This window comes from Nicotiana attenuata, chromosome 2 (assembly GCF_001879085.1).
Source record: "Nicotiana attenuata strain UT chromosome 2, NIATTr2, whole genome shotgun sequence".
Taxonomy (NCBI): Eukaryota; Viridiplantae; Streptophyta; class Magnoliopsida; order Solanales; family Solanaceae; genus Nicotiana; species Nicotiana attenuata.
The window spans coordinates 90,447,437-90,464,755 of record NC_031990.1 but is presented as its reverse complement, the minus strand read 5'-3'; the positions used below and the strand labels follow the sequence as shown (position 1 = coordinate 90,464,755).

The window sequence follows — 17,319 nt, the reverse complement described above, 5'->3', positions numbered from 1 at the left end:
CTTTAATTATGTTTTTAAGTTTTCAGCCTAGCAATTGTCTCTCTATTCTTTCCCCAGAGCACAAATACAAAGTCCTAAAAAGAGAGAATATTAAAATTAACGAAATCATGACATTGACCCTAAATACCAGTAGTATTCCAGTTTCAAATTTATGTCAAGCCTCCAATCAGCCTTATTTATAATGCTTCCATTCACACGGCCAAGTCAAGGCAAGACAATGCAACAAGAAAATATCAGCATGAATTCATAAACTTCAAAATGCACTTTATTGAAACTTAAATTAACAAGATCACAGCTGACATTCAAATGGAATGGGAGCCTTGGAACAACACTAAAGTTGTCTGCAACAGGTGTATCCTCTGTGAAGAAGGCTAGGAAGATGCAAGGCAACTTATTCACACATTGCAAGTTTACAGCTCAGATTTGGTACATGTTTTTGAATTTATTTGATCTAAAATGGTGCATGTCGAAAACTCCGAAAGAACTGCTGCTGAGATGGATAAGGGTAGTCCGACTTCAAATAGTTGACAAGACAATTTGGAAAACTGTACCAGCAATTGTTTAGTGGATGGTCTGGAAATAAAGGAAACAAAAGATACTTTGAAGGCAAAAAAGAGAATATTTATAATTTAAAATATAGATGTATAACTCTTTTAGTTTTTTTTGTGCAAGAACAAAATATGTACAGGAAGCTGAGAGGATGATAGATTTTCTAAGTTCATCTCACGTGCAACAAAACTGAATTTTATATTTTGTCCTGCACATCCTAGCACCCCTTGGGTGCTACAAATAATAAAATTCTTGTATAAGGACACTTGGTGGACTGCCACGTTAAATTATTCTTAACATGTTTCGAAGTATTTAAGCTTACCTTGTTATCAGTTGCATCGCTTTCAGAACTTCAGTTTTTGGTGTGAGTGTGACTGCGATAGGGGTAGGGGTAAGGCTGCGTACATCCTACCCTCCCCAGACTCCACTTGGTGGGATTATACTGGGTAGTTGTTTGTTTGTTTGTGACTGCGATAAGCTTGTTCTGCAAACCCACACATAAACAAAATTTGATATCATGTAATAATATGTCTCGCAATCTAACTACAGATCTAGCTTCTAGAATAGCTTTTGACAGGAAACACATTTCGGTGCTGCAAACTTCTTTTATGACAAGAAGAGCCTTGAAATTTACCTTTTCTGTCATAATGTCCCCAACTTTTGTTGCATGGATGATCTTCCCTGTGATATGGTTTTCTAGGGATCTTCTGGTTCAAGAGAGTTAATGAGAGAGAGGAGGCAAATTGGCAAAAAGAAGGAGAACCAAAGTACGAAGACCAGCTATTTGTGTTGGCATCTAGTAAATCATCTTGCAAATACTAGACAGTAGAAATGGAGATTCAAAACTTTTAGGCCTGGCAAATTGCTTGTATTGTCAGATGAAAATTCAAAAGCTATTTTGTTTACTTTCAGTGTACTTTAGTTGTTATTATTTCCAACATCAACTACAGAGTCTCCAAAAATGTTCAATGCTGGAACTAGAGGAACTCCATTGCACACAGAAAATACCATAACAAGAACAAGAATACCTAAGAAACATTTCAAGAATTCCACTTTTCTCTATTTTCCTTCACTTTTTTTCTTATCTTTGTGGGATGGAAGAATTTAAGGAGAATTGGAGTGAATTAAAGGTCAAAGTGAAATAACAGCAGGATAGAAAGTTGCACACTTTAAGGACATGTATGTTTGGCACCACACCTAAAGCTAGTGTTGGAATGTTGACATTATTAGGCGAATTATACAATACAACTGCTAAAAAGCTTGTTTCATTTTTGTCCTTATTACAATTCTGTTTAGGGGTATGATGAATTATTTTATTAGGCTAGCTTAAGATACTTTTCAGAAAACTCAAAGCAAAATTCGCGTGACAGAAAATTTTTCCAAGCAAAAGAACTTTTCAGAGAAAAAAAAAGGGTCTTTGATGGCTAAATTTTGCGAGTTAAAACTTCAATCATATCATTGTTAGCCTACTTGAATTAAGATTATGTAAAAGAAATTAACTTTGACAAATACAATGGTTGCAATAAATGCTAGAGAAGCTCTAGCCTACTTGCAAGTATTGATGGTTCCCAATATTTGTCAATGGCATTCATTGTTCTGTGAAAATGTCAATCCCAATAAAACATCCTACTCTGGGATCACATATAACCTCCAAATATATATACCTAAATAATTCGAATACGGTGTTGATTGTTCACCTATAATATACCCTATCGATTAAACTTTCTAATTCAATTTCAGGAAAATCACAAATATTCATATTATATGATTCAGGGACAGAAGGATGGGGTTGATCTAGTCAGTTCTTGTGTTCCAATTAAGGATGATGTAACCAAGAATTTAGAAATATTGAAAAGATTGTCCCAATAGCAACTTATAAGTCACAGGCAGTTGTGATAGCTTCTCAAAAGATAACTAAATAGCATGGGAAATGTTATCCCTAGACTTATAATGTGTACACATAAAAGAAATCATATTATTTATCATATTAAGACCACAGTAAGATCTGATTTCCAAGATAAAGAAGAGTGGAAAAACAATCAAAATATCAAAAGTGATGTACCTCCGTAATAAGCCTGCCTGGAAAGCTGGATATTGAACTGGATGCCATTTCTTTCGCAGACATAAACGGAAATTGTATCATGATAGTGAATAAACCAAGGGAAAGAAATATTCACTTCTTATTTTCCGAGTGAAAATGTGGTATCATGTCAAGGACGGAAGGGTTCTTCCTTATAACGTTTATCAGTAACTCAGTTGTAGTTGCATCAAATGAGAAGCCCTTTCCAGCCATTTCCTTCATAAAAGTTGACATTTCACTAATTTTGCTATACCTGAGAAATCCTTGCACAATAACATTATAAGTGACCTCATTTGGCAAACAACCGTTGTCCCCCATTTTTCTTAGCATAGCTTTAGCTTCATCTAACAACCCTTCCAGACAAAATCCAGTTATCATTGTATTGTATGTTCTTGAATTAGGAAGCAATCCCATTATAGAAAGCTTCTCAAAAATAGTATGAGCTTTGTCGAGTTCTCCATTTTTGCACAACCCATTAATGACAGCATTGTAAAATCCAATATCTGTACTTAGTCTCTTTATTTCCAACTTATTAAAGTAAGACATAGCTTCTTCAACAAGTCCATACTTAAAATAACCATTGAGCAAAGTGGTATGAGTGCATAAATCAGGTATGGGCCCCGTAGATAACATCTCCGCGAATACCTGTTTTGCAGAGCCAATTCTTCCAACTTCAAACAAACCTTGCAAGATAGTATTGTAGGTAACCATATTAGGTTTTGGTCTCTTTTGAGAAATTTCACAAAACATTTGCATAGCCTCGGCCAAGTTCTTTTTCTTACAATATCCATTTATTAGTACGTTATAGCAAATATTGTCAGGCTCAATGCTCTTATCTATCATGAAATCAAAAATGCTCCTCGCTCTATCCATTTGACCACGCAAACAATATCCATCCATTATCACATTGTAAGTGAATATATTAGGCTCAACACCTTTTTCGTTCGTATGTCTCATTACTTCCTCGGCATCTTCAACTTTCCCTTCTTTGCATAGTCCATCAATCACCATGGTGAAGGTGTGCACATCTGGATAAATATTAAAATTTCGCATCTCAGAGAACAAAGTCATAACCTTTTCCCACTGACCAAGCTTACACAAACCATCAATTAATGAATTATATGTGACTATGTCTGGAGGAATGACTTTCTGCTTCATCTCGTTCAAAAGGTTGATAGCAGCATCTAAGTTTCTATCTTTGCAAAGCGCATCTATAACAATGTTGTAGTTATTTATGTTTGGCTTAGTTTTCCCTACTTCCATTAACCGAAGCAAACTTAAAGTTTTTTGAGTATGGCCCCTTTTGCTGAGCCCATTCATGATTGTTCCATACATGACTTCATTAGGCTCACAAATCTTCTCTTTCGCCAACTTTTTGAACAAGTTAACTGCATCTTTGACCTTATTTTCAGCGAAGAATCCCCTTATTAGGGTGTTAAAGGTGACAACATTAAATGGAATGCCACTCTTCAAGTAAATGGGTAACACCGAAAATCCACAATCAACACGACGCATCAGGCAATAACTATTAATGACGATACTCAAGATGAACCCATCAATCTGGATATACGATTTCTGCATTTCTCCAAAAAGAGAAACTACAGCAGAGTAATGCTTCATATTTAGCATAGTCTTATATAATTTAGAGAACTCGACAAGAGACGGAAGAGGCTTCATTCTGACCATTTGATGGAAGAGAGTTAGAGCATCATCTAAACACTTTACATTCTCAAAGTTGCTATTTACCCCAAATTTACCCTTTACTGAAATGGATGTATTACTATGGCCTCTGATTGTAATTGCCGAACAAGAAGGATAAATATCAAAGAAAGTGATAAAGGGAATACCATTGCGAGGGCGATGCAGAGAAATTCTCCTCATCTTCAATGGTAGAGAATGACAAGTTTCTCGGTCTTTGTTGAATTGCTGCAAAATCTACCGTGGATGTGAGAGTGATGCTCTTTCTCGGTGTTGCCCTAATTTTTTAGCATAAGTTGTTTACTGTACTATTATGCAGAAAAAAATGTTTGCTTTTATTGTTTCATCTAGAGCCGGTTTGGAAAGCCATATAGGAATCATCAAATTGCGTGTAATCCAATTTTGAAGGGAGGTGAGAATTGTTAGTAATTAAAGGTGTGTTTGGTACGAAGCAAAATATTTTTCGAAAAATATTTTCTAATTTTCTCATATTGATTGGCTTAAATATTTTGGAAAATATTTTTCTTAGGGAAAACATTTTCCAAAGCTCCTTCTCAACCTTCCCCACCCTCACCAACCCACCCTACCCGCTCTCCAAAAAAGTTTTTTTTTTTTTAAATTTCAGTTTTTCCGTTACCACCCACCCTACTACCCCTCCAGTCCCCCTCCCCTTCCCTCCCCTCCCCCCGGCGCGCGCACAAAAAAAAAATTTGTAATTTAAATTTCTGTTTTATTTTACTGCCCCCAGCAGCCCCCCCCCCCCCCCGAAAAAAAATTTTAAATATATTTTTCAGCTTTAATTTTATTATTTATCGGTTTAAAGGCTCAAAATTTTACAAGTTTCAAAATTATGAGTTCGGAGGTTTATGTGTTTGGAAGGTTACGGATTTATAAATTATAAAGTTTACGGGTTCGAAATTCCGCGGTTTTGAAAGTTTAGCGGTTCGAAAGTTTATGAAATTTGTTGGTCCGGAAGGTTGATGGTTTGAAAGTTTATGGCTTCATGTTTATTATATCTAAATTATTTATGAATACTCTTGAGAAGTCATTTTCCTTAATTTGTGTACCAAACACCGGAAAATGATTAAGATTACTACTTGTTTTCCAAAAAAATATTTTCTTGGAAAACATTTCCACGGAAAACATTTTCCGTTATACCAAACACACTCTAAATATGTAATTATAATATTATTTTTTAGTTTCTTTCCTTTTTATTTTAATTTTAATGTATTTTCTTTATAACCTTTTATTTCTATTTTTTAATTTTATTTTTACTTTTTAATTTCTTTGAAATTTTGAAATATATTTTCTTGTACATTATTTATCTTTTATTTCTCTACCTTTATTTTTCGTAATGTTATTTCTCATATTTTATTTATTATTTATTTTATTATTCAATTTTTGAAATTATACCTCATAATATTAGAAATAATGGGTCATTAACAAACTTGGCACATTATGAATCATGCAATTAAAGTGAAATTTCGTTGTTGAATGTGGTTATAAACTTATTATGTTTCCTAATAATTACACCAAATTCAATTACCTGGTGGCTTTTCAAACAAGCCCTAAAATTGATTGTATTGTATTGTTAAATCCATTGTTCCGGAATAATGAAAAGTCCCATTTTCTAAAATAACTGATTTTGTGTGGTGGGATTGTTTCCTATTTTTATTTCCAATTATGCCATAACTTGTTACTCCATAATTTTTTTTTTCATTCAGAAAGCAAGATTCATTCATCAAACAATGTCAAAGAATTTACACAAGCATACCATTCTATCCTATTACTAATTTTGTCACCATTTTCGGTGGAAGGATAAGCCTAGAGAAGTTAACTTTTCAGATTATCTTCCCTATACAACCATATTATCATATCTATGATTTAATGACCCCAAAGCTTATTACTCCATAATTCTATTTTATTCTTTACCCTGTTTTTTTTTAACTCCAAATCTCCAACCTATAACCTACTTTGTAGTCGTCCCTTTTTATCCAGAACTTCTGCCGCTTCCAACTATAACGTCAAAGGTGTTTTGCCTTCTTTTGTTTCATTTTTCTCCTAATTTAATTTTATCTCCAATTCTAATTATCTTTGTTCTGTCAATTCTCGTACCTTTCTTTATCATAGTTCTTTAACATTTTATTTTTTGTTTTATTATTATTGTGATCTAGTTAAGAATGGAGTGTACTTATTATTGTTTTTAATAATATTAACTTTTTCCACTGATTTTATTAGAATATGCATGAATTTAATTGCTTAATCTATTTATGAGACATATCTAGTGATAAATTAGTAGAAAGAGATTCTCTTAAATTGTTTTTATGCGTAATTCTTGAAAAATTTAATATTTAAACAATTGAGGGTATTTTAGTACTTATCAGTTACAGTACAGTACGTAACAGTCAAATCAAACGGCCAAATATTATTTAACAACAGTAAACAATACAATATATCCAAACGTTGTATTTATAAAAACGAAACGATACGATACAGTACAACACAATATATTATAAAACGATGGGTAACAATGATCCAAACAGAGTGTTACATTGTCTATTTTTCAGCACTTCCACTACTTTCACCCATGTAAATAACCTCCCACTATAGTGATCACTATTATGATTGTAACTTCACAACTCAATTATTAATATCATGTTTAAGACAATCATTTTGTAATAGTATAAATAGAGGCATGAAATGTAATACTGGATACACTTGAACACTTGATGAAATAAGAAAGTTATATGTTTTCTCTTATTCTATTACTTATCTTATTGTTTTATATTATTACTTTGAGCTACATTTCTTAATACGTTATCAGCACAAAGTTGAGCTCTTTTCGTTGTTCAGGTATATTTGTTCATTATGTTTTCTTCGTTGTATATTTTGATTTCATGATTAGTGTCTTTAATATGCAACTTTATAATTTCTCACATCTCCGGACATGTGTAAAAGTAAAGAATTCTATGTTTCTTTATTTTAAGTTATTTGCATGATTGTCACGTGAAAGTTGTTAATTTTCATGTTAATAGAATTTATTGAGAGAAGAATACTTGTTTTATGTTGTTCGAAATTTGAATTTGTGTTAAAGTTAGAAGACATTTTTGTTCTAGTTAAAATTAAAGATATACTAATAATTTTTTTAAAAAATAGTAATCTTTTCTATGAATTTATTACTTTAGTGTATATAGATCACAAATTTGATATTATGTCAATCTTTTCTTTACACTAGTATCCTAAGTATTTCTAATTATTTATCTTTTTTGATAGTTTTCACTATGTCGAATTTGTCAAAGCTTGAATTTGTGGCACTTGACATTTCTGGAAGAATTACCTATCATAGGTTCTCGATGCTGAGATTCACTTGGACACTAAAAGCCTTGGTGACACCATTACTCAGGGTAATGAGGAATCAAGCCAGAAGAAAATGAAGGCCATGATTTTCCTTCGTCATCATTTGGATGAAGGTTTGAAGGTTGAATATTTGACAGTGAAAGATCCACTTGAATTGTGGACTGGCCTGAAGGAAAGGTATGATCACCTTACGGCTATGGTATTGTCAAGGGCTCGATATAAGTGGATGCACTTACGATTGCAAGATTTTAAGACCATAAGTGAGTATAACTCCATTGTATTTCGAATAACTTCCCAACTAAAATTATTTAGGGATGTTATGAATGATGAGGATTTGTTGGAAAAGACTCTTACGACTTTTCATGCCTCAAATATGGTATTACAGGAGCAATAGCGTGAAAGAGGTTTTAAAAAGTATTCTGAATTGATCTCATGCCTTATGGTGGCTGAGCAACATAATACCCTTTTGCTGAAAAATTATGATGCCCGTCCCCACAGGGTCAGCTCCGATTCACGAAGCGAATATGGTAGCAAGACGTGACAAGTCTAGAAAAAAACAGAATAATTATTATGGCCATATAAATATACGTGGTCATGGAAATGGCAAGAAACAATATAACAATCGTAATCGTGGTGGTCATGGCAAAGGAGATTACAATATGGGTTCTCAAAATAATCCTTGAAGAGGCAAAAGTGGCAACTGCCACAGTTGTGACATGAAAGGTCCCAAAAAAATTGAATGTCGTGCACCTGAGTATTTTGTCAGGCTTTATCAAAATTCCATCAAAAGAAAGGCAAATAATGTTGGAGCATCTTTTGCTAATGCCCCGGTAAAGTCTCACTTGACCTTCAAAAATGATTTTGAGACAGGACCTTCAAACAAAAATAATGATAATGCCGAGGCAAATCTTGATTTGAATGATGATGATTTTAAATGCCTCGATTATCTTACTCATTTGGAAGTTGAAGACTTTTTTGGGGATCAAAACTAAAGTTTGATCATTTTACTGGGGAATGCAATTATGTTGTTATTTTTTTTTAGTATTTTCTTGTCTCGTTCTAAAGTTGTTTTTATTTTCAAGTAGTACTTAAGTTTTCTTATGTTGTTGTTGGTGTTATTAGTTTTTAAGCATTTCCCATGGTGTACTTTTATTTTTTATGAAGAAAATAAAAATTTTCAGTCTTCAGTTGGATCCAGGATGAGTAATGAAGATTTATGCCTTTTGGATAGTGATACAACTCACACAATATTAAAAGAAAAGAAATTTTTCTCTTATTTGGTTATGAAAAAGGCATACGTTAATATAATATCCGGTAGTACAAAATTAATTGAGAGCTCTGAAAGAGCGGCCTTATTACTACCTAGTGGAACGATATTGACTATTAATAATGCATTGTATTGTAGTAAGTCAAATGAATTTGTTGAGTTTCAAAGCTATTCGCCAAAATGGCTACCATGTTGAGACCTCTAGCGAAGGAAATGTTGAATACCTTTATATTACTACAATAAAAGTGGGAAAAAATGTGTGCATGAAAAATTACCCGCATTTTCTTATGGGTTATACCACACAAACATTGGTGTGGTTGAATCACATGCCATAGTAAACAAACGGTTTACTACAATAATTTTATCATTTGGCATGACCGGTTGGGCTATCCCGGTTCTAACATGATGCGCAGAATAATAGAGAATTCAAATGGGCACACATTGAAGAACAAGAAGATTCTTCAATTTAAAGAATTCTCTTGCACTGCTTGTTCTCAAAAAAAATTAGTTATTAAACCATCAGCAACTAAAGTTGGGATTAAATCCCCTGCATTTCTGGAACATATACAGGTAATATTTGTGGGCGTATACACCGTCCATGTGGACCCTTCAAGTATTTTATGGTCTTGATAGACGCATCTACAAGATGGTCACATGTGTGCTTATTGTCAACTCGCAATATGGCATTTGCGAGATTGTTGGCCCAAATAATAAAGTTAAGAGCACAATTTTCAAATTATGCAATTAAGACAATTCGTCTTGATAATGCTGGTGAATTTACATCTCAGGCCTTTACTGATTATTGTATGGCCACTGAAATAAACGTTGAGCATCCGGTTGCTCATGTTCATACTCAAAATGGTCTAGCAAAATCGCTGATTAAACGCCTCCAATTAATAGCTAGACCATTGTTATTGAGGACAAAACTTCCCTTTTCAGTGTGGGGACATATTATTTTGCATGCAGCAGCACTTGTGCGCATAAGGCCAGCCAGTTACCATGAAGTTTTTCCATTATAGTTGGCTTTTGGTCAGGAGCCAAATATTTTCCATCTAAGAATTTTTAGATGTACGGTATATGTTCCAATTGCTCCACTACAACGTACAAAGATGGGTCCCCAAAAAAGGTTGGGAATATATGTTCGTTATGAATCTCCTTCTATTATTAAATATCAGGAGCCTATGACAGGAGATTTGTTTACAACCAGATTTGTTGATTGTCATTTTGATGAAGTTTTCCAAGTTTAGGGGGAGAAAATAAATAAGTGAAAAAAGGGATAGATTGGAATGTATTATCTCTATATCATTTGGGTCCTCGTACAAATCAATGTGAACAAGAAGTTCAAAAGCTCATTTATATGCAAAATGTTACAAATCAATTGCCAGATGCATTTACTAACCTTCCACGGGTCATTAAATCGCATATTCTGGCTGTAAATGCTCCAATTCAAGTTGATGTCCCGGTTGGACAGTATGATAATGCAAATGAGTCTAAACTACGCCTTAAACGTGGTAGACCAATCGGTCCCGAGGATAAGTATCACCGAAAAAGAAAATGAGCAAATGATCAAGTTGTCATAACGCGGAGACAATTACTCAAGAGCATAAAGACATAAAAATTAATAAGACCTCACAGGAGTTCAAGTACCTAGAAATGATGAAATTGAAGAGATCTCAATAAGTTATGTGATGTTTGGCTATAATTTCATATTTTTAGTGCATTACTTACCTTATATTTTGGTGCTTTAATGCTAAACTATACAATATTTGTGCTTAATTAAGTTTATTTTACGTGTAAGTACGTTGAAAATGAAATTAAAAGCAAAATAGAGATGTTATATGTATTTCATACACTACAAGAATGAAGTTGTGATTATTTAATTAGGGGACAAAAGAAATCAAAAGAAGACAAAACAAACAAATTGAAAAGAAAGGAAAAGAATGAGAAAACGTGAAAGAACAGAAGTTTACAACAAGCAAAGCAAATGAGAAACGAAGCAGCAGAGTCAGGTGTCGCGAGCCAAAGCTCGCGTTAGAGCAGGCGCCGCGAGGACTGTCGCGAGGTGTTCGCATGTTTCGGGTTTTAAAGTTATTTTGTCTTTTTTTTTTGGTTTTGGATTTAGTTATTTCGCCTAGTTTTTTTTCCTACATATATAAATAGTTATTAAACACCAATTTTGAGAGAAGAGACCGAAATTAGACAGGGAGATCGGGGATTCGACCTAAGGAGGCAAGAACACACCTGTGGAAGGAAACCAAATGATAGCATATTGTGAAGGAAACCACCTGTGGCAAAATTATCCAAACATTCCCGAGAACAAGTTATGTGCACCAACTCAATCTTATGTGTGGAATGTGTTTGATGTGTGTGATAGTCAAGATGGTCACTTTTATGGTTGTGCACTTGTGCTTATATTTCTTATCTTTCCCCAACCTCTTACTTTAATGGTTCTTTTTTTTCTTGTGAAGTTAATGGGAACAAGGAACCCAGGGATGGTGACCTGAAAGAGATCAAGGATATGCTAAGGTGCCTTGTGGAATAAAATAATGAGAAACAACGGCACATAAAAAGGCAAGATGCTACTATCCGCAACCTGGAGGCACAAGGGAGTCAGCTGGTTGAAGCATTTAATGCTCAACAAGCCAATATTGGAGATAGTAGTCAAGAAGAGAATGAATTAGACACTGAAATTGAGGTGCTAATGGAGTAGGTTAGAGTAGAACACCAACAATCTATCCAACTAGAATTTGAGGATGCCGATGTTGAAGAAGTAATACTAGAGTCAGCCAAGGACATTGAGGATGCAAATTTAGTTTACTCTAGTGTGATTGGTGTTGATGAGGTCAAAAATCTTGAACTTCATGTATTTGATCGCGTTAGACCTCATTCCAAACACTTCTCTATGTTTTGTTCGGATGGTGAAAGAGGAATGGATCCTTACAAGCATAAAAAAGAGTCCAGGGAAGAGGTAGATGAGCCTTATATCCTGAATTTCCAAGGCCGTCTAGGCAAAATGACACTCCTCGGTTGAAAGCCAAAAAGTTCATAAAGTATCATTTAATTTTTGGCTCGCAACAATATGTATCGCCCCAAGAGCATGATCATAGAGCAGAATTAAAACTTGGGGTAAAATTCATAAGTTCGAAGTGGAGGCAGAAAGTGATTCAAGTCGTGCAGCGACTTTAAATCAAGTGCTTGTTGGGAGGCAACCCAACTTTACAACTTTCTTTTATTTTTTAAGTGTATTATGTTTCTAGTGTCGATTTTTGATTTTCTAGGAGCATGGAAAGCAAAGCTACTGGAAGGATGCAACAACAAACCAGATGGTTGGAACTAAATCTGAGGTACCCGCACGAAGGACCAGGCATGGGAAAAGTTTGAGTACCCCATGAGCTGCTAGTGCTTCGGCCTTTGGTCTACCAAGGAGTTTCTTATACCCTCTTATTAGTTATGATGTGCATTGGGGACAATGCATAATTTTAAGTGTGGGCTAGGAGATTATCTGGGTGAATTTTTATGCTACTTTAGTTGTGTTAGTTTAATTGAATAATGCTTTTTTTTTTAAAAAAGATTGGACTTTTCCGACGATGGATATATTAGACAATTTTCTTGAGGGATTTAAGTCTAAAGAAGAAAGGACAAAAAGATTTTCTTTGTAGGTAATGTAGTAATCCCCCCTTGGTTTTTCTTTGTGCCGCAGTTCTTTTTCAAGGGTTTTGTTTGAACCGGGTGTAGGCAGTTTTATTTTTTTTAGAGTAGGAGCCATGATGAGATGAATTGAATTGAAGTAATATCTCTTGAATTTGTTATGCCTTGAGAATAGTGAGTACTTTGGTTGCGACGCTTAGGCTCAGTTTTTGACTCTTGTATAAGTACCTTAAATCATATAATTTTGAATTTGCTTAACTGCTTTGACTATAGTGTCTTGATGAATCCAATCCCGAGTGAGTTATGTGCCATGTGTTTGTGAGGTTTGGGTGTTATTTCGCGCATCGCATTTGATGCCTAGAACTTGCCATGTGTGTTTCCAAAGAGAAATAGTAGTTTTGTTCAATCTTAGAAGTGATATATACGTTTCGTTATATATATATATATATATATATATATATATATATATATATATATATATATATATTTACCCGCCTAATTGTTATGTATCGTAGTTAACCCCTTTGAGCCTGTAATCATGTTTCTTTGGCAACCACATTACAAGCCTTACCCAATTGTTTGAATTAACCATCTATTTGAACCTTCTAACCTCTCATGAGCACTTGAATTGTTATGAACTTTGTAAAAGTTAAAGTGTGGGGTGGTTGGTTTGGCTTTTGAGTGGAACTGATAAAATAAGGAGAAAGGTGCACTGTGTTAACAAAAATAAGAGCCACTTGAATTGAACAAAAATAAATAGTTGTATTGCTGTGAAAAATATTCCTTGATAGTGGTGACACTTGATGTAATTGGTATTACTGTGTTTTGATGTTTAGCTTAAAGTATATATATATTTCTATGTATATCGCCTCATATTTTACTTTTGTTTCGTGAATTTAGGATGTTAAATGCTATGATTTATATTAATTTGAAGTGTTTTTACTTGTAGGAATGATTCGGGAGCAATTGGGGGCAAAACGCGCAAGATATTGAGCCAAAACGAACAAAATCGGAAAACTGGGCATTTGGGCGCCACAGGCAGCGCTTGGCGCCACCTGTGGCGCAGGAGGCAGAATCAATAATTTGGGCAGCGCCCTGGTGGGCGCCTGGCGCCGGGCTGGGCGCCGTTGACATGATTTTTTGTCCTATTTTGCCTGTGACTCGGTTTATTCGGCCCTAGACCTATCCAACACGTATAAAAGCCATCCTAAAATCTATTTTGAGGGGGGGGGGCGTTTTTTGAGAGTAAAACACAAGCACGGAGACGCCATGGAGGCTGGAATTCATCAAGTTCCATCTTTCTTCCTCCAAACTTAGTAATTTTTGTGTTTCTTTGTATGATTTGTTGTTTTGCTACCATGTCTATGTGGAGCTAAACTTCACGTTCTAGGGTTGTGTTTCTTTCATGACTATTGTTATTCGGATATTGATTTTGATTTCTTAGTTTATAATATTGGTTTATTTATTCAATCCTGCACTTAATTATTTGATTGCTTGATCACCAATTGAATACTATCTACAAATCTAGAGTTGAACTCGAAAGTGGGAATTCTAGATTGCATATAGGATTGAGTAGAGCAAGTTCTTGAACCTGGACATTGGGAAGCGGATTCGCGGTTAGGATAGACATATACCTAATTGCCTTGCTTGGTTGATTTACATGAATTATAAATGCGCTCTTGTTTATTCTAACTCCATAGACATATAGGCGTTAGGTTAGCTTGAATAGGCGAGTAAGAACTCGACGGATTCTTATGAGCAATATTAACCCTGTCAACCAATAAACTTGATAAATTAGTTAGTCAATTCAATTGAAGAGTACAATAGGAATGTTAGATAGCCCATAACCCTAGATCGTTTTCATTACATTGATATCATAAAAATCTGCTCTTTCTCTATTCAAAGTTCATTATTTATATTTCTTTGTGTTAATTAGTTTAGAACAAATATTTCTAGGTTTAATTCTTGTTTAGATAATTAGGATAGTCTAATTTAGTTAATATTTAATCACAAGTCCTCGTGGGTTCGACATCCGACTTTTAGTCACTTTATTACTTGACGACCGCGTATACTTGTGTGTGCGTTTGGCCGCAACAAGTTTTTGGCACCGTTGCCGGGGACTTAGAAATTAGCTGTTTTTCTAGATTAGACTTTTAATTTTATCCTTTTTTTGTATATACTTTTATTTTTACAAATATTTGATATTTTTCTCTTAGTGTGTTCCTAGTTCTCTCAGCATGACATCTGGGGATGAAATATCCGGAGGTAAGGTTATTGATGAAGAAGCATGGTTGACGGAAGACTTTTATGGCCCGTCTTTTTGGGCTTGTCATGACCTGATTTCTGGGAGGTCTGAATTTGAATATGGGAGTAAGGGTTGGTATTGGGAAGAATATTCACGATTAAGGAAATACGAGGAACGTCATTATATTCTAACAAAATTGGTGAATGACTGGTCTAAGGAGAGAGTTGAACTTGCACAAGAAATTGACAGGTTTGGCTTGGATGTGCATAACTTAGATGCAGATTTGAGTGCAAAGGTTGATGCGTGTAACGCCCAACAATTTAATGATGAGTTATGTGAAGCAAAAAAAAATCTTCTAGACCAAATTGAAGAGCTAAAACGAGAATACCAATCATTAGACCATATTTTTCTTGAGGATGTCAATGTTGGGAAGAGTGTTCTAGAGTCATATGAGGGAGTAGATAATGTTACATTTGAAGACTCTAGTGCATGTAAATATGAGGATATAAATGGTAATACAATTCCAAAGTTGAGGCGTATTGGTCCTCATTCTAAACATTTTTCGACGTTGTGTTTGGATGATGACATGGAAATCGAGTCATCTAAGCTTCTCGAGGAGTGAATGGAAGAGGAACAAGCTGCTTACATTCTTCGATTTGTCGTGCCAGAGAGAAAAAATTACATTCCTCGTATAAAGGCCGAGAAGTATAGAGTGAAAAATTTGTTACTTGGCCTATTTATTTTTGTATCCCCACTAAAGGAGCATAGCCACAGACTGGATGCCATGTTAGGGGTACAATTCATAAGTTCAAGGTGGAGGCAAAAAGTGATACGTTAAATGAGGCGCTTGTTGGGAGGCAACCCAGCTTTACTTTTTTTTTTGTTTATTTAATTTATTTTTATTATTTTGTAGTATTATTTTTGTGTTTTGTAGGAGTAAGAGCATGGCGTCAAAGCCAATAGGCATGTGCAAAAGCGTGCATGTGGTTGAAACTAAGTGTGAGGTACCCGCACAAGGGATCATACCTGGGAGAAGTCTGAGTATCCCGTGAGCTGCTAATTCTTCGGCCTTTGGCCTACCAGGGAGTTTCTTTTACCCTCTTGTTATTTTCAGTGCATTGAGGACATTGCATAATTTTAAGTGTGAGGTGAGGAGATTGTCTGGGTGATTTTCTATGCTATCCTAGATTTGTTGTAGTATTTTTTCTTAGTGTAGTTATTTGTGTTAAGAAAAAAACGGAAAAAAATGAAAAAGGAATTTTTTTTAGAAAATTGGGACTTTTCCCGACAATGGATCTTTTGGACATTTTTCTTGAGGGATAGAAGTCCGATCTAAAAACACCAAAAAGATTTTTATGTTTTTCTAGAATAGCTAGGTAGTATTCCTTGGTTTTTTTTTGGGCACCGGTTCTTTTCCAAGGATGTAGCTCGAACCGGGTACTTTTTTTTTAGGATTAGTGTAGGAAGAAACTGAGTCGCTATGAGATACTCATTGACATGATTGATGCTGGCACATTAGGCTATGACATACATTCTGTTTTCCCGTGTATTTGATTTGAATTGTGAAGCTTAAGTAAAGTAAATAGCCTATGTTGTGACGTCTTTTCTCATTTGTTTGACTCGTATGCCACATAGTGCAATGTTGCTTAAATTTCCCATTTAATTGTGCTTCCTTGACTTGAGAGTTGAACAGAACCGTCTTGATTGAGTCATGTGCAACGTGTGTGTGAGGATTTGTGATTTTCTGTGCTATCCTGTGTAGTCTAGAACTTTCCCGTGTGTTAATTGAAGCGAAATTGTAAGTTGTGCTAATCTAGGGGATGACGTAGGCATTTTTGCTTGATCATGGATGTGCTTGGAACACAAAAATAAAATTTTCCGTTGCTAGCCCCTTTGAACCTATAGACCTTTCTTTTGGCACCCACATTACAAGCCATACCCCATTTTGTTCTTAATTTGATATTAATTGAACCTTTACCTCCTAATGCACTTAGTCGCTAAAAGAAGTTAGGTTAGAGATTGGGGAGTATCTTTTGAGTGGAACCATAGAAGGGCCCGTTGGTGCACTAAAGTTGAAATCAAAGGTCACTAGCCATGAACTTTAATGTATGGAGTGTGTGAAAAAAAAGAAAAAAAAGGAAAGGAAAAGAGAAATTGAAAAAAAAGAAGAAGAAAAATGATAGTTAAAGTATGTAGAACAATAAACACCTCCAATTCTTATTGATTCGTGCTAGTGAAAATATAGAAGTGCTTAATTGAAAAGAGGGCTATGTTGTATATGGCAAGTGAATTGGTTGAGAAGGATTTGTGCTTGAATTGTAAATGTAGTGTATTAAAGTGTTTAGGAGGGTTAGTCACTATTCCTTAATATATCATACCCGTCACTTAGTCTACATTACAACCTTAAAGTCCTAATTGATCCTAGATTTGGCTAGCTTAAATTAGTGGAGATATACACTACGGGCAAGCTTATGG

At 34.8% G+C, this 17,319-nt stretch overlaps 1 protein-coding gene across 5 annotated transcripts; it reads right to left on the bottom strand.

Annotated features, from left to right (window-relative positions):
- On the bottom strand, positions 221–4,625 carry LOC109214665 (pentatricopeptide repeat-containing protein At1g62930, chloroplastic-like). 5 transcript variants are annotated; one of them, XM_019378617.1, is made up of 4 exons: positions 2,612–4,625; positions 1,184–1,403; positions 872–1,033; positions 221–573 (listed from the first exon to the last, which is right to left on the bottom strand). In XM_019378617.1, the coding sequence occupies exon 1, from the start codon at positions 4,508–4,510 to the stop codon at positions 2,723–2,725; it is 1,788 nt and encodes a 595-aa protein (XP_019234162.1). In that variant the 5' UTR covers positions 4,511–4,625; the 3' UTR covers positions 221–573; positions 872–1,033; positions 1,184–1,403; positions 2,612–2,722. The 5 variants fall into 5 exon arrangements, with proteins under 5 accessions (XP_019234162.1, XP_019234151.1, XP_019234176.1 ...); XM_019378606.1 differs by having other exon boundaries at positions 1,184–1,256; XM_019378631.1 differs by having other exon boundaries at positions 221–545; positions 1,184–1,256.

Bases quoted from the DNA above. Each gene is read 5' to 3' on its own strand.
- LOC109214665 (XM_019378617.1), bottom strand. From the start codon at position 4,510: ATGAGGAGAATTTCTCTGCATCGCCCTCGCAATGGTATTCCCTTTATC.